This window comes from Chrysochloris asiatica, unplaced genomic scaffold (genome assembly GCF_000296735.1).
Source record: "Chrysochloris asiatica unplaced genomic scaffold, ChrAsi1.0 scaffold00054, whole genome shotgun sequence".
In the NCBI taxonomy this organism is placed as follows: Eukaryota; Metazoa; Chordata; class Mammalia; order Afrosoricida; family Chrysochloridae; genus Chrysochloris; species Chrysochloris asiatica.
In genome coordinates, this window is record NW_006408572.1 from 5,617,474 (window position 1) to 5,635,923 (window position 18,450).

Genomic DNA, 18,450 nt, shown 5'->3' on the forward strand with positions numbered 1-18,450 from the left:
TTCTCTACTATAGAGTTACTCCTTTTTTGCTCTTGCTACTAGCTGCTGTGGGCTAATGCATCAGACTGCAAAGTCATTTGAATTGCAAGGTTGGTGGTTCAAGCTCACCAGCTGCTCCTAGGAAACCCTATACAGGGTTGCTATGGGTCAGAATTGACTCGACGGCACTTAACAACAACAACAAACTAATAAAGAAATGAATACTGGGGATGCAATGGCTGCTAACTGGAAGATTGCCGAGTCAATCCCACCAGCTGCTCGTCAGAAGAAAGACCTGGTGAGCTACCCCATAAAGATTATAGCCTTAGAAATCCTATGGACAGTTCTACTGTATCCTATAGGGTGGCTATGAGTCAGAATCAATTTGATGGCATCTAACTGCAGCAATAACACCTAATAAATATCCCGTAAAGAGACACTTTGAGGCATTGGTTGTTCCAATGGTAGACTTCCTGCCTTCCATATGTGTGACCTGGGTTCCCTTCCTGAACCTGCAGCTCATGCGCAGTCACCAACTGTGATGCTGACCAGGTTCTAGTGAAGCTTTCAGACTAAGATGGACTAGGAAAAAAGGCCTGGTGATCTACTTCCCAAAATCAGTCAATGGCTACCCCATGGATCACAGTGATCCAATCCACAGTTGATCGTGGGCATCATGATTCAGGACTGGGCAGTACTATGTAACTGAATAGCAATAAACAGACACTTTAAGACCATACCAATATCCTACTCCTAATGAGCCCAACTGCAAAGTCGGTTTGAACTGCAAGGTTGGCAGTTCAAGTTCACCAACTGCTCCTTGGAAACCCTATATAGGGTTGCTGTGGGTTGGAACCGACTTGACGGCACTCAACAACAACAAAAACAATGAGCCTAAAACCCCCAGAGGTTGTCATCCATTGATGGGTTTTACCCACAAGCTCTCTCCTTTTCTCCAGTGAGACTATCAGGTTCTGAGTAGGCACCAGTCTTCACTTACAATCTTATCTCCTGGCTGCCTCCTGGATTGAACCTGGGTTTGAGCCCCTTGTTCACAGTCCATCTTTAGTGTAGGAAGTCAGCCCACTTCACAAGGGACAGAACTCTTGGCATCGTTTCATTTCCTTCTTGTCCTCGCTGTAGCCACTGGCTAGATCAAGAGGACCACAGAATTGTCTAACTACCGAGGGTGGGGGTGCAACGAGCCTCCGCCCTCTAGCAGGCCTCAGAGTGGAGGATGGTGAAACCTTGGTGGTGAGGTTGTGGTGGGCTTGGAGGAACCTGTGACAAGATGCCCAACAGTTAGGGCAGCTGCTCTGAGGTTGGAAGGCTGGGAGCACACAGGAAGTGACTCGGTGCAGAGCTTGTGTGCCTTCACTGTGTCACCCATCTCCGGGACCAGAGCTGCAGGCTGGCTCAGCTGTAGGGATGTCCACAGGGAACCCAGAGTCTGGGTCAGAGGGTCGGGGCCAGCACTATGGGGCTGTGGCCTCAGAGCAGCGGTCCTCTCTGACTGGGCACACCCCCTGGAGCCTGCCCCGCTGGAGAGCTTATGTGGCGGCTGCAGTGCTTTGCTACATCAACCTTCTGAACTACATGAACTGGTTCATCATTGCAGGTGAGGATGGGGGCCAGGCACTTTGGGGCAGGATGGCCTGTTGCTCGGCCACCAGCTGGGGACGACGGTTCCCACGGTGGCCTTCTACCCTTTCCTTGCAACATGTCTCTGATGTTCTCATACTTGAATGAGGAATTGGCATTCGTAATCCATCCCCAAATTAGGATGGTGCCCAGTGGGTGTGGAGGAAGTGAGAAAGAGTGAAGACTGCAAGAAGACTGGGTCTTCTAGGCAAAAGTCATGAGGTTGTGACTGAGTCTGCCAGGGCAGCCTGGGCCACATCTTGTAGCTGTTCCTGGGGCTGCAGTCTGCTTGCAAACCCTCTGCTCTCTGCCTTCCTTCCGGTAGGCCCAGGGCCCATCTGCTTCTGTCTTCTCGGCAGGCACTCACTCACTCATCCATCCATGTACTCTGGATTGGGGCTTGCTAAAAAATAAAATGAAAAAAATGATACCAATTATCCTTCCCACAGGCACTCTCTGCTCAGCTGGGTTCATTAATTCATCGCAATGGCCACACAGAACTCAGACACCGTACTTAGAGTTATGGGTTTTAATAGGGAAGCTAACAGGTTACAATTCAGTGTACAAAATGCTCAGGGCACAATTCTTCCAGTCAGAACAGTCTCCTGTCTCTCTCTGGCCCTGGGCCTCTTGGCCTGGTCTCTGCCTTGCTTGGAAAATGTTACAAAGTTCTTTCCCGGCTGTTAATAAATGCCCAAGGGCATTCACTCTGCTATCATCCTCAGCCAAAAGGCACTAAGCTCTAGCTCCAGGCTTCAGCAAACGTAGCTCCCCAACCAACTGCCTGGAGGCACCTCACTCTGCAAATGAGCCTCCTGTCCCAAGACTTTCAGCTTTCCTTGTTCTGTGGGTCAGGAAGCCCATAGCTCTGTCTCCTGTTCTGGCTCTGGTTACTGTTGCTCCGTCTGCCGCTTCTGCTACTCCCCCAGGGTCACAGCTTTCTGTGCCTGGGTCGCTGAGATTCAATGTGCAGATATCTCAGGACGATGTCCTTCACTTCTGACTCTTCTAGATGGAAGTGAAAGCCTCCCTCCTGCTTTGGAAATGGCTTATTTTAGACACGTTGGAGTTTCAAGTTTTACAATCATAATGAACCCTGTTAACAACCACTCATAACTGAATCACAATCCATCAGCATCTTCCCCCACCTTCTCTTACTCAGACTCATCAGGAAAAAGTCATTTGGTGGGAATTTACAAAGATCATGCTAGAAGAGACATTAAATAATTCACTGCACCACAAGGCTTAACGTGCTTTTCTATTCTTGTCACTCATTCACTCACTCATTCATTCATTCAAGATGGACTGAGCAAGAGGTATGGACAGGACCTTCTGGGAATCCAGGGAGGAGTCAGATTTATAGTTCCGGTCTGACTTCAGGAATGTCCATCCAGGAGACTGAGGGAGCTCATTACAGGAATTCTGCTAGGCAGAGACATGTGACCAGAGGAGGGAGATGCAGGTCAGTTGGTGAGTTCAAGCAGCCTGCAGGACGTGGATTAGTAATTTAGGAGCTCTGCCTATGAATCTTAAGGTCAGCAGTTTGAAACGACCAGCTGTTCCGTGAGAGAAAGATGAGGCTTTCTGCTCCGGTAAAGATTTACAGCCTCGGAAACCCTGTGCAGGGTCGCTATGAGTCAGAACTGACTCCATGGCACAACGTGATGATGACGACGCACGCTGGAGAGTAGTTCTGATGTGGCGCTGCTGTGGGTTAATGCGCTGGACTGCATAGTAAGTTTGAATTGTAATGTTGGCGGTTCAAGCTCACCAGTCACTCCTTGGAAACCCTATACAGGGTCCCTATAGGTTGGAACCAATTCTAAGGCACTTAACAACAACAGCAACAACATGTTGGGGAGTGGCTGTGAATGAACTGAACCCTGGGGCTGCAGACTTTACCAGACCCAGTGTCTGTGTTGGAGGAGCTCAGGCAGTGGGGGCGGGATGACACAGACAGAACACATGTCCCTGTAGATGACTGAGAGTTAGACAGAACTCGCAGAAGAGGGGCTGTTGAATTTGGACTTTGATGGCTGAGAAGATTGGAATGGGGTATGGGGAGAGCTGTGTTTGCCAAGGCATGTGCATTGAAGTACACGCTCTGGTGAAGGATCAGGGGATGAAGAGAGGGGAATAAAGGTCAAAATTAAGAGGAAGTTTGGGACCAGATCATGGGCTTCTTGGATATAGGCTAGGTGCTCAGTCTTTCTCCCATAGGCAATAGAGAGCCACAAAAGTTTTTTTTTAAAGTGTGTGTGTGTGTGTGTGTGTGTGTGTGTGGATAGCATTACATTTGAGTCTTTGATGGAGGCAAAATGAAACAGAGAGATGTAGCTCAGAGGCTACTTCAACGGATCAGGCCAGAGTGAGGAGGTCTGAGTATGAAGAGGAGAAGAGGAAGCCATAGGAACTGGGGGGATCATCGATATGGAGGTCCCTCCCACTCTGCCCTCGAGTCCTGACTTGCTGGGGCCTCTCCCTTCACTTCCCCTGGTCGTGGGAGAAGCGAGACTGTGGTTGCCATTCGGACCACAGAAGCCCGGAGAAGTGAAACCATGCATAGTGCTTTGGGGACTATTGGGGGCAGGTGGCTCAAAGGCTTTCATATGAAATAGCCTCCTGGGGAGACCTGAAGTGACTGGCACCTACAAAAACAAAGCTGGGTACACATTTGGCCCTGGGCTACCTCCAGATCACCCCAGGGTTGACAGGAACACAGGAGGAGAGCAAACAAGGGGATGGATGAGTCCCCTATTCCTAAAAGCCAGAGATAGGGTAATCATAGAGGATTTTTATTTAGTGATTTATTTTGCTTAATTGTGTTGTCTATTTTGTATCTGCAAGGAATATGCCTTAATTGTATGATTAAAAACATTAAAAGAGGGAAAGATATGCAGATTTGTGTGAGGGGGCTTCAGAGACTTCATGAACTTTTGGACTTCCTGCTTGTATGCATGCATGCCTGGGTGCTTTGAAGATGGGGCTCAAATTAAATGTCTAAACAAAAGTCTCTTATTTCACTTCTTGGATTCCTGGATCTTTTTTAGCTAACAGGTGTATGTCTTGGGGGTGTGGATCAGGGGCTTCCTTCCCCATTGTGAGGATATTTCTATAGCACTCCATTTAGGGGCTTCTGCTTCTCTAGGAGTCTAAGGGAGAGGATTTGAGTTCCGGCTCCCTCAATTCCAGGTGTGCAGCCATGGGTAATCTGGCTTCTCTGCTTACTCATCTGTAATATGGGAACAAATCCCTACCTTTTCGGGCAAGAACTGTAAGTGTCCAGTGCAGGGTCTGGTTTTCAGCCCTCTCGGAGCTCAATGAAAGTGACCATGACAATGCTTAGTAGTAATGGCCGGGTCAGAACCTCGTAGTCTAGGTGAACCCTTTCTGAAGTACCACCAAGGAGCCAAGAGGTTTTCAGGTAACAGAAACCAGGGTCTGGGGGCCCGATTCCAAAGGACTCAGTGCCCATTGCTTCAGCTATGACTTAGCAAAGACTTGGAGGGGCTTCAGAGCCCTGACTGGTATAGAGTGGGAGCCTGCACCCTCAGTGAGGTGGGGCTGCGAATGGACCTATGTGGGCCCTAAGTCTCTGAAGCGCTGCGTGTTCACACTCACAAGTGCGCTCCTGTCTCTGATAGAACTTGCTGTGTGGACACGTGTACATACTTAGGTGTGAACATGCATGTCTGTGCTTGTCTGATGTCTGTGCACAGACAAGCAGCCCTGCTGTGTTACATGCCTCGTGAGACTTCCGTTTACACTGTAGTCTAAGTGACCTTACACTGTGCAGTAGTGAGGTGCTGCCAGTCACTCAGACTACAGTGTGAATGACATCCCAGCATATGTGTATGCATGGTTACGGGTGTGTCTCTCTGTGTACACCTCAGGGTATATGTGGCTCAGTGATTATATGAAATTAGGCTTACATGTCTGTAAGACTGGCTCTTGTACGTGTATGTGGGTGTCTACCTCAGGGAGTACCTGCTTGTATGCATATACATGTGTGTATATACATGTCTGTGTGTCCGTGACCATATGGCTGTATGTACCTGTGTGTGTGTGTGCCTTTGGCGCTAGCGCTAGGTCCCATGTTGTGCTGCTCTTCTGCTTTTAGAGATCCAGCCTGGCCACACTACTGCCCATTCCTGAGCTCTGCCTCTCTGTCCACAGGAGTGCTGCTGGACGTGCAGAGGTTTTTTAAGATCAGTGACAGCAACGCAGGCTTGCTTCAGACTGGTAAGGAGTGAGTCCCTGGCCCTGCACCTGTAGCCCTGGTTTCATCTGGAGTGGGGTCTTTCAGCAGGTTCTCCTCTGTCGCCAGCCTCAGTTCCCAGGAAATCACATCTACCATGAAACCTGAGAAGGGAGTACTGAGGATGCTGGGGTTTGGGTATGAAGGGCAGTCTGGGTAGGAGGAAGAGCCGGTGTGAGGTAAGATCTAGCAACTGAACAGTTCCTTCTGGTTTGAGTACAGGGCGCACTGCAGACAGCAGGGGAAGGGGCTGGAAGGGGCTGGACAAGGCCCTTGAGCATAATTCAGCGCTGTAGAATCAGATATGCCTCTTGTTAACATTTGTTAAACTCAGCTGTGCACTAGAAGCTATAAATCCTGACTCCTGTTGTTTTTTTTCACATACTGAGAAATACTCCCACGTGGACTCAGGTGGTATCTAGCCCCACAGGGGCAGGGGTAGTTGGAGTCATGAGGCATTGACTTGTATCCTGTGGGTGTCTGGATGGTAACACACTGTCTTGGTTATCTAGTTCTGCTATTGCACAAAAAGTCCCACAAATGGATGGCTCTAACTAGCAGAAGTTACAGATGGCTCTAACTCTTTCAGAGTTTGGAAGCCCACTTTCTTATAGGCTAGAAGGGTGCTGGCCCCAGGGGAAGGCTCTGTATGTGTGTCAGCTCTGGGGAAAGTTCTTCCTCTTCAGCTTCTATCCTTTGGTTTCTTGGTGATCTTCCTGTGGTATGGCCTCTATCATGCCCCCATACCTGCTTGTTTCCATTCCTCATTTAATCTCTTTTGTATCTTAAAAGAGATGGACTTTAGATATATCCTACACTTTACTGGTGAGTTCTATCAAACATTCAGAGAGCAGCTGTCTGTTCTCTGAATGTTTGATAGAATTTTACTCAAATGATTCCAGAAAATAGAGAAGGATGGAAAACTTCCATCAGCATAATCTTCATACCAAAACCAGGCAATGGCATCATTAAAAAAGAAAATTATAGACCAATATCCCTCATGAACATAGATACAGAAATTCTCAACAAAATCCTAGCCAATAGAACTCAGCAACATACCAAAACAAAACATCATGACCAAGTGGGATTCATACCAGGGATGCAAGGATAGTTCAATATTAGAAAAATAATCAACACAATCCACAATATAAATAAAACTAAGGAAAAGAACCACATGATTATATTGATTAATGCAGAAAAGGCATCTGACAAAATCCAACATCCATTCCTGATAAAAACACTCAATAAAGTAGGAATTGAAGGGAAATTCCTCAACATAATTAATGGCATATATACAAATCCAGCAGCCAACATACTCTCAGTGGAGAGAAACTGAGAGCATTTCCTGTGTAAACATGAACCAGATAAGGATGCTGCTTATCACCACTCTTATTTAGTATTGTGTTGGAAGTCTTAGCCAGAGCTATAAGGCAAGAAAGGGAGATTAAAGGCACTCACATTAGCAAAGAGGAAGTAAAACTCTATTTGCAGATGCCATGATCTTATACATAAAAAATCCCAAAGACTCAGTAAGAAAATTATTGGAAACCTTTGAAAAGTGTCAGCAAAGTGTCAGGGTACAATATCAGGATATAAAAATCAGTTGGATTCCTCTATATTAATAAAGACAGCTCTGAAAAGGAAGTTTGGAAGACAATATCATTTACAATAGTCACCCAAAAGATGAAATACTTAGGAACAAGTTTAACCACAGAAACAAAAGACCTATACAATGGAAACTAAAAAACAGTATTACAAGAAACCAAAAGAGACTTACAAAACTGGAATACATACCATGTTCGTGGATAGAAAGACTTAACATTGTGAAATTTCAAAACTACCCAGAGCAATCTACAGATATAATGCAATCCCATTCCAGATTCCAACATCATTCTTTACAAAGATGGAAAAAACGATCACTAACTTTATATGGAAAGGAACGAGACCTTGGATAAACAAAGCACTGATTCAGAAGAAGAGCAAAGTTGGAGACCTCTCACTCCATGATCTCAAAAATTACTACACAGCCACAGTGGTCAAAACAGTCAGGTACTGGTGCAATGAAATATATAAAAATCAATGGAACAAAATTGAGAATCCAGATGTAAAGCCGTCCACATACAATCAGCTGATCTTTGACAAAGGACCAAAACACATGAAATGGGGGAAGAGATAGTCTGTTCAACAAATGGTCCTGATAAAACTGAAAATCCATTTGCAGAGGAATGAATCAAGTCCCATATGTCACACCATTTACAAAAACAAACAATGTGGATTAAATACCTGAATATAAAAGCTAGAATAATAAAGATCATGAATGAAAAAATGGGGACATGCTTAGGGGCTCTACTACATGACATAAATACGCTATGATACATTGCAAAACACACACACAGTAGAAGACAAAATAGATGACTGGGACCTCATATAAGTTAGACACTTATGTGCATCAAAATATTTTGTCAAAAGAGTGAAAAGGGAGCCCACAGACTGGGTAAAGTTTTTTTTTTTTTCAACAACATATCAGACAAGGAATTAATAACTATAGCTAAAATTTATAGAAAACTACAACACCTCTACAAGCAAAAGGCAAACAACCCAATTTAAAAATGGGCACAGGACATGAACTGATACTCCACCTAGGAAGACATATAGGCTGCCAACAAATATGAAGAAATGTTAATGACCATTAGCCATTAGAAAGATGCAAGTCAAAATAACAATGAGTTAAAACAAACAAACAAAAAACAATGAGTTATCATCTCACACCAGCATTAACAACGAAGTTTTAAAAACAGAAAATAGCAAATGCTGGCAAGGGTGTGAAGAGACTGATATCCTTCTACATTGCTGGTGGGACTGTAAAATGGTTCAACCACTCTGAAAAAACAGTGTGGCACTTCCTCAGAAAGTTGGAAATAGAAATACCATGTGACCCAGCAATCCCTCTAGTTGGCACATAGCCACAGAAAATAAGAGCCAGGTTATGAGTAGATCTATGCACACTGATGTTCATCACAACACTGCTCACAATAGCAAAAAGATGGAGACAGCTGAAATGCCCATCAATGGAAGAATGGATAATCAAATTTTGGTACATACACACAATGGAATACTATGCAATGTTGAAAAATAACAATGGGATCTGTGAAACACCTTTTAACATGGATGAACCTGGAGGACATTATGCTGAGTGAAATAAGTCAGTCACAAAAGGACAAATACTGTATAAGATCGCTACTGAAAAAACTTAAGAAAAGGTTTTCATACTAAAAGAAACATTTTTTTTTATGCTTAGCAGGGGTGTGAGGGAAGCGGAAGTACCCTCTATTCACCTGCTAGAGGGTACACACATATTAGCTCGGGTATTGGGGAAAGCAACGTTACAAGAAGGGGAAGGGCAATATACAATAAAGAGGGTGGCAAAAGAATGATGAAGATACGGGGAGGTATGCATGAGCTAAAAGGGACAGAGGTAAATAGTGAAATATATACAATCCTGGAGCAACAGTGTTCTGTGTGTAAATCTATGGACTGAGACTGAATGGATAAGGAACTCTAGATATAGACATATAGATATAGTTGATATTATTAAGTGCTGTCGAGTCACACACACACATATCCCACTAAGAGATAAGAATTTGAAAGAGGATGTTTGTACATGATATTTACCTTTCCAGTAAAAACATTCATCGTTGTATGAATGTGGTAGAGCATACAGTGGGCAAAATGATGAAAACTTCTTAGATATTATCAAACATCTTGCTGGCCCTGGGGCTCAGGACCATAGTCCCAGGGACACCATGGTCAGTTGGAAAACATAGTCCACAAAGACAATGTTCTATATTCGATTTGGGTGAGTAGTATCTGAGATCTTAAGGTACAGCTATTGGTCTTGCCATGTGCAGAAGAAAGAAGAGTGATGAGAATTGAAGTAACTGGAAATCAATTAGTCTAATGGGCTTATGGAACTTGTGAACATTAGTCTCCACAACTTTGAGACCAGAAGAACTAAACTGCTCTGAATGGGATCCCATTAAAGGATTCCAGATAGAGCAGGAGAAAATGTGGACTAAAACTCAAAGTTATTTAATCATAAAAAAAAGACCGGATTTATTGGTCAGAAAGAGGTTGGAGGAACTGAGACTATGGCTTTGACCACCCTTCAGGTCTGGAAAGGAAGTCATCCTCATTGTCCAATTTTAGCCAAGCAGTAGATAGGTTTATAGGGGATGGGGGTGGGGGGACAACAACATTAGTAATGTATGCTTACCATGGAATGGTCAATCAGTTAAAATCAAAAGGGCAACATTTTCCTAAGGACAAAGTTGGGAAGGGATGGGAAGGTGGGTGGAATGGAGACAGGAAGCACAGGGAGGAAGTGGGAGAACTGTTGTTGCATGGAGGGGAGCCTAATCACTGAGATGAAACAAAGCGTATGATTTGTTGAATGTAAAACTGATGATCTTGTCTGTAAGTCTTCACTCAATTCACAATATATATATATATTTTTTTTTTTTTTAAAAAAAGAAAAAAGATACACACTACAGGAATCTCTCATTAATTTAACAAAGGAAAAACCATTCCCCAATGGGATTATAGCCACAGATAGAAAACAAACTCACGGACACTGGGTGGATTCCAATCGGGCAGTGTTTCGTTCTGCTGTGCACAATCAGGTCGCTATGAGTTGGTACTGACTTGATGGACCCTAACAACAACATAGGACAGAGTGAGTAGAACTGCTCTGTAGGATTTCTGAGGCTGTAAATCTTTATAGGGGCAGCCAGCCTCAGCTTTCTCCCAAGAAGTGACTGGTAGGTTTGAACTGCTGACCTTGTGATTGGCAGCACAGCACTTAACCTGCTGCACTACTAGGGCTCCTTGAATCACAGATGTAGGGATTAGGATTTACAGAGCATGTTTTTCAGGGACACAATTCAATCTGTAACACACACACGTACCTGCAAGTATGTGTACTATCACAACACATGTGACACACCAGTCTGTAACTAGCACCCTATGAGTCTCTCTCTCTGCTGGCCTCGCTGTCCTCCCAATAGTTCACTACCTCAGTGCTCTAGAAGGACTCTCCAACTGGGGTACCCCTGGGGACATAAAACCTTTTATTTTCCCCCTTCAGGTTATTCCTGGAACATGCCACATTTGTCCTTACCTTACTTAAGATGTTTGTTATTGTTATTGTGTGCCCTCGAGTCAGTTCCAACTCATAAAAACCCTGAAGAGGGGGTTCCCGAGGCTGTAAATCTTTACTGGAGCAGAAAGTCTCATCTTTCTTTTGTGGAGAAGCTGGTGGATTCGAACTGCTGACCTGGCAGTTAGCAGCCCAATGCATAATCTACTATGCCACCATTAAAAAATTTTTTTCTTGTGTAACTTTTTCTTGTTAACTTTGATTCAGTAATCCATGCCCACTTTATTCAATGTCATTGATGACAGTTCTCACAATGTGACATCCCTGATCCCACTTCCTCCCTGTGTTTCCTGTTTCCATTGCTCCTCTTTTCCTAACCCTTCTGAACTTTGTCCTTGGGTAAATGCTGCCCTTTTCATCTCAAATGGCTGATTATTCTCAAGTGTGGCTGCCTCCCTAATGTAATTGTTCCCCTGATAGATCTATCTATTGTATGGCTGAAATTTGAGCCACAGGGCTGAGTTCAGATCTGAAGGGTGACTAAGGATCATAGTCTTGAGGGTCTCACCAATCTCCCTGTGACCAGTAAATCTGGGCTTTTTTTTTTTTTTTTAAATAATTTTAAATTTTGTTCCACATTTTCTGCTACTCTTTCCAAGACCTTCTAATGTGATTCCTTTCAGAGCAGTTTAGTGGCAGCCAGGCATCATCTAGTTCTTCCCGTCTCAGAGTCAGGAAGACTGATGTTTGGGTGGTCCATTAGTTCCCTGGACTCATTGTTTCCATGCATCTTTGATTTTCATTACTCTTGTTTCCTCCAGATAAGGAGAGACCAATAGTTGTACCTTGGATGGCCACTCACCAGCTTTTAAGATCCTAGATGCTGCTCACCAAAGCAGAATGTAGAACATTGTCTTGATACAAAAACTTTCAAGAGCGCCCGTGAGCACAGAGAGTTTCGAGAGAATCTGTTTCTAGAGCTTCAAGGCCCGAATATTTCTTTTCTAAAATGGATCTTCATGAGATCACGTCTGTAGGCTGCTGTTAGCTTCCTTTTTCACCTTCCGTTTGACTATCACCTTTCTGCCATTTTTGCAAATGGTTAATGTCCTCAGCTGCTAATCATAAGGTTAGTGGCTCAAGTCCATCCAGAGGTCCCTTGGAAGAAAGACCTGGCAATCTACTTCAGAAAAATAAATGATTGGTAACTCTATAGAGAACAATTCTCCTCTGACATATATGGGGTCACCATGATGGAACCAACTCCACAGTAACTGGTTATTTTCCTCCATTTTAAGTAAAAGATACATCTCCACCCAGTAGCAAATTTTGCTATGGTGCACTGTCTTGGGGTGTAACAATTTCTAGGGTGCCTAATAGAGGGGGCCCTGGTGGATACTTGACTTCTGGGAAAATCTGGAAACAAGGCAAGGAAAGCATCAAGGGCAGTACTGGTTCTTCCAGGCCACAAACCCAATGGTCAGATTGGCAGTTCTTATGTAGCTGACCTGTTGTGTGATGGTCTGCTTTCTATCTCTAAACTAGAATTCAGAAGAGAGATGATTGTCTCAGTTATGGATGGTAACACATTTATTTCAGTAAAAAAATGAAGTCAGCGTTGTTGGTTCTTACAGAAAACCGGTCAGATTTGGCCAGTTGGTTTGACAAATGAGGACTGGCTTTGTTAATTAGACTCTGGGTGTTTCCCAGAGATCAAATGAACTTCCTCTTCAGGACAGAGGATTGAATCAAAGTATATTTGAAAAAATACTATAATTCCAGAAATCACATCCTTTGCAACGATTTACATTTCTGATAAAAATATTTAAAACGTCACCTGAAAGAGTGATGTGACCAGAAGTTAGATGACCAAGACTTTAGATGATAGATTGTTGTACCTCAGTCTCAGGGCTGAGAGGCTGGGCGGTGGGCTGCTGACTGGAGACCCTTCCAGCCATGTGTGTAGTCTTAGTGAGACCATCCCTGCTGAATATAGCCTTCTTGACTCAAGTACATAAAGACAAGTTGATTCAGTCAACTTCCCTCCCATGATTCTTTTTGTGGTGGACAGGATTGTTACTACAAGGCCCCCAATAAATGAGACACTGTGGAGGGAGAAGTGTGTGTGTGTGTGTATGGGTGGAGAGGTGTAAAAGCTTGTGCATCTGTGTGAGTTGTATACAAATGTGTATGTCAGTGTGTTCATGTGTGTTAGTGTATGTATGGCTATGTATCAGCGTGTTAGTGTGTATGAGTTACTGTGTGCATAGATGTTTGTGTGTGTATGAGAGTTGTTGGGATAGAGATGTCAGAGTGTTTATGTGTATTAGTGTGAGTGTGAGTGTGTGTAGTGATGTGTGTGTGTGTTACTGTGTGTTTGGGTTTGTATTTGTGAGTGACTGAAAGGAAGGACCCTGTTCATAGAAGTGCTTCAAGAAGGTGCTTAGAAAAGGCAGTGGGCTTGGGAGTCTGGTGAGCAGACTTGAATCCAGCACTAATTACCTTGTGACCTCACGTGAGTCTCTTCACCTTTCTTGGTTGCCATACAATGGCTCTAAGGCACCCCCTGCTACCTGTCCGCAGGGCAGCAAAGGGAGGAAATCGATTGAGTGAGCTGGACAAGCTATAAGGTGGGATTAGGAGGAAGCAGGGTCAGACCTTCGTACGTGGAACAGAGAAGCTATTGAATGGAGTTAGTTAATTAATAATATTTAGAATGAAATCTGACATCACGCTATTCTAAGTGCTTTATAATATCAACTCATTTAATCTTCACAACAACTCCATGAGGCAGGTATTATTATTATATTCATTAAACAGATGACACATCTTAGGCACAGAGAAGTTATGGAGTTTGCTGAAGGTCATACAGCTGGATCTGAACCCAGGCACACTGACTCCAGAATCCATCTCTGGACTCTTGTGTGCATAAATTATTCCCACCTTGCCACTGAAATTATTGGAATTTGGAGATGCTAGGCAAGAGGGGTCCTGGTGTGGCACTGTAGGATCAGCACTGGATTGCAAACCACAAGGTTGACAGTTCAAACCCACCAGCTGCTCCTTGGAAACCCTATACAGGGTGACTGTGAGTCAGAACCAACTTGACGGCACTTAACAACAACAGGCAAGGGGAGAAGGACTCATGGTGGTGCTGTGGGATCAGCACTGGACTATTAACCAGACAGCAGTTCAAACCCATCAGCTGCTCCGTGGAAGAAAGATGAAGCTTTCTGCTCTAGTAAAGATGAGATTTACAGCCTCAGAAAGCCTACACAGGGTCGCTATGAGTCAGAATCAACTCTGTGGCAGTGAGTTGGGTTTTGAGACACAAGACGTACCTGCCTTCTCCTTGGGGGTAGCTCTCTTTATGCAGGACATCTGTAGGCTTAAGGCATTGTGTCCCCTCAAAACTGTAAAAGTCTTAGAAAATTTGGGGAAATACTTCCTATAATTTTTGGATAAAGAAGACAGGCAGAAACAAGGCATGAAGACAATCTTCTTAAAGGCATAGTGATACATCTGGTTACTTCAATACAAAATACCTGTGTGCGGTGATGACTGAAACTATAAACACCATTGCTCCATGGGAGAAAGAGAAGGCTTTCTGCTTCTGTGAAGATTTACAGCCTTGGAAGCCCTTGGAAACACAGGGTCCTGGGGGTGGTGCTGTAGGTTAACGTGCAGGGCTGCAAGGTCACTTTGAACTGCAAGGTCAGTGGTTTAAGCTCACCAGCTGCTCCTTGGAAACCGGATGGCACACAACCATCACCATGACCACTATTTATTGAGCATATACAGAAATTCATTTACTGACCTTTATTTCATTCAGTTCTCTCTAATTGGGTGGAAGCTGTACATAGACAATGAGGCAGTCATTGAGCAGAACAAGAGGATATGAATGGTTTAAAATCAGGAAAGGTGTGTGCCAGGATTGTATCTTTTCCCATACTTATTCAACCATATGCTGAGCAAATAATCCGAGAAGCTGGAGTATATGAAGAGCGTGGCATCAGGATTGGAAGAAGACTCATTAATAACTTGTGATGTGCAGATGACACAACCAGGCTTGTTGAAAACGAAGAGGACCTGAAGCACTTACTGATGAAGCCTTCAGTATGGGTTACATACACCTCAGTGTAAAGAAAACAAAAATCCTCACAACTGAACCTATAAACAACATCATGATAAGTGGAGAAAAGATTAAAGTTGTCAAGGATTTCATTTTACTTGGATCCACAATCAATGCCCATGGAAGCAGCAGTCAAAAAGGAAACAGATTGCATTGGGCAAATCTGCTGCAAAAAGACCTCTTTAAAATGTTCAAGAGTAAAGATGTCATTTTGAAGATCTAAAGTGCACCTGACCCAAGCCAGAGTATTTTCAATAGCCTTGTATGCATGTGAAAGTTGGACAATGAATTAAGGAAGACCAAGAAGAAACGGTACCTTTAAATTATGTTGTTGGTGAATAGTATGGAATATATCAAGAACTGTTAGAAGAACAGGTCTGTGTTGGAAGAAGCACAGCCAGAATGCTCCTTAGAAGCAAGCATGGCGAGGCTTCATCTCATGTACTTTGGACGTTTATCAGGAGGGACCAGTCCTTGGAAGAGGACATGATGCTTGGTCAAGCAGAGGGTCAGTGAAAAAGAGGAAGACCAGGAATGAGATGGACTAACACAAAGGCTGCACCAAAAAGCTCAAACATAGAACCATTGTGAGGATGGCGCCGGACAAGGCAGTGTTTTATACTGTTGTGCAGAGGGTTGCTATGAGCCAGAACTAACTCAACAGCACCTAACAACAGCATTACCACTGGGTGATAAATAATTAACATGTTTGCCTGTTAACCAAAAGGTTGGAGGGTCAAGTTTACCCAGAGGCACCTCAGAAGAAAGGCCTGGCAAACTATTTCTGAAAAACCATCCACTAAAAATGTTATGGAGCACAGTTCTGGGTCACCATAATTTGGAGTCAACTCCATGGCTTCTGGTTTTACCAGCTACGTTAGTCCCTGAGCTTGCATTTTTAATTCTTGAAACAAATATAAAGAATTGGTAAAAATTAATTTCCAAAACGTGTTAAAAGTCAAACAACAACCCAATAGGGCAACGGGCATGGGATGGGAACACTTCCTCAAGCTCTCTGGGAATAATGCAAATTAAAACATCAGTGAGATCCTATTTGATTTTCACCCATTAAAATAAGATAATTGATTGTATCAAGTGTCAGCTAAGGTACTCGCATACACTCCTATGGCAGTGTAAATTGATAACGGCCTTTGTGGAGGCCTCTTCTGGCAGTAGCTATTAAAATGTTAAATGCCATTGACACCAAAGATCATTCTCTGTGGAAAGTATTAGGCTGAGCCGTATTAAATTGCTGTTTTTGTAGGTCAAAACTGGCCTAATTTCTGCAACTGCATATGGCTCATTCCAATACTAGAGCGGGTCATGGGAGAGTGGGAGGGGCTGGAACCTGAATTGGCAAGAATCCGGTCATTCATTAGGCTCAGGAAATGTCAATCATCTGTGCTCAACAGATGAATGGAAACCCAGATATTGGGCAGGGGCCTCGAGAGCCTGAGGCCATTGTATTGTTGGACTTGGTACAAAAAGGTCCAGACCTCTTCTGCATTTCTGTTTGTTGTTTGCTCTTTCTGGTTCAGCTCAGGCAGCGGGGCCTCCAGGGTGCCCAACTTGGAAGCAGGGAGCCCTCCATCCCCATTCAGGGGTTGTAGATAATTGTCTTTAAGGAATAGAAGTGTTGTGTGCATGTATTCATGTTTAAGCAGTCGCTGTTGAGGGTTTACAGAGCAGATCATTAGTTTTACATTCAACAAATTATGTATCTTGTTGATCTCAACAGTTATTCCGCTTCTCTGTGGTTCTTATTTTCCATTCCGCCCACCTTCCCAACCCTTCTGGACTTTGTCCTTAGGTAAATGCTGCCCTTTGGATCTTGAATGATTGAGCCCTCCATGGTGAGCAAACCTTATTAGTGTTATTGTCCCCCCATATAACTATTTACTGTTTGCCTGAAAATTGGGCCACAAGGGTGAATTTTGCGCCACACTTTAAGTGTGGCTGAGAGCTGTAGTCTTTGGTTCCTCTGGTTTCTTTCTGGTCCACTCAGCCTGGTCTGTTTTTAATAATTCTGAAGTTTGTTCCACGTTTTCTCCCACTTTATCTGGGACCTTCTAATGTGATTTCTTTCAGAGCAGTTGGTAGTGGTAGCTGGTCTCAAAGTTGTGGAGACTGATGTTCACACGTTCCATTAGTTGAACTCGTTGATTCTAAGCATCTTCAATGCTCATCACTCTTCTTTCTTCCACACATGGAGAGAAAAATAGTTGCACCTTAAATGGCTGCTCATGAGCTTTTAAGATCCCGGTTGCTACTCACCAAAGTAGGATGTAGAACACTGTCTACATATTATGCCAATTGATCATGGTGTCCCCCCAGACTATGGTCCTGACCTCTAGGCCCAGCAACTTGTTGCCTGAAGGTGTTTGGTAATAGCTGAGAAGTTTTCATCATTTTGCTTCCCATATATCCACCACATTCACAGGTGTGTTTACAGCAAAGGAAAATACCCATGTATTTCCTCTGTCAAACCCTCAGATATTTGTGGGAATATTCCCACTCTCCTTTCAGCCTGTGTATCCATTCTTGTATCTACCTGTAGAACACTGTTGTTGCAGGGTTGTGTATATAACGGTGTTTACCTCTGTCCCCTTTAACTCTTGCATTCTTCCCTGTATCTTCACCCGTCTTCATCATTCTTCTGCCAATCTCCCTCTTGTTGCATATTGCTTTCCCCATCACCCGAGTTAACATGGGTCTACCTTCTAGCCCGTGAATTTTTCTTCCCTCCCTCCCACCTCTGGTAGCCATTAAATAATGATTTTTTTTTTTTTTTTTAGCATGAAAACCTTTTCTTGAGTTTTTATAATACTGTTCTCATATAATCATTGCTCTTTTGTGACTAATTTCATTCAGCATAACATCCTCCAGGTTTATGCATGTTGTGAGGTGTTTCACAGGTTCATCATTAGTCTTCACTGTTGCGTGGTATTCCTTTGTGTGTATGTACCAAAGTTTGTCTATCCATTCTTCCATTGATGAACATTTAGGCTGTCTCCATCTTTTTGCTATCGTGAATCGTGCTGAGATGAACTTCGCTATGCACATATTTACTCAAATCATGGTTCTTATTTCTTGGGGATATATACTAAGTAGACGGATTGCTGGGCCATATGGTATTACCATTTCCAACTTTTGGAGGAAGGACCATTTCATTTTCCACAGTGGTTGCAACTTTCTACAGCCCTCCAGCAACGCATGAGGTTCCCAATCTCTTCACATCCTCTCCAGCATTTTGTTTTTCCATTATTTTTATATTAATGCTGGAGT

At 43.6% G+C, this 18,450-nt stretch overlaps 1 protein-coding gene across 1 annotated transcript in view; it reads left to right on the forward strand.

Annotated features, from left to right (window-relative positions):
• Positions 1-1,407: 1,407 nt before the first annotated feature.
• Positions 1,408-18,450, forward strand: part of SPNS3 (spinster homolog 3 (Drosophila)) — a 70,985-nt gene continuing 53,942 nt past the window's right edge. Inside the window, exons 1-2 of the mRNA XM_006863475.1 lie at positions 1,408-1,597; positions 5,797-5,862. Of these exons, the coding sequence (XP_006863537.1) occupies positions 1,408-1,597; positions 5,797-5,862 (256 nt within the window). The remainder of the gene's footprint in view (positions 1,598-5,796; positions 5,863-18,450) is intronic.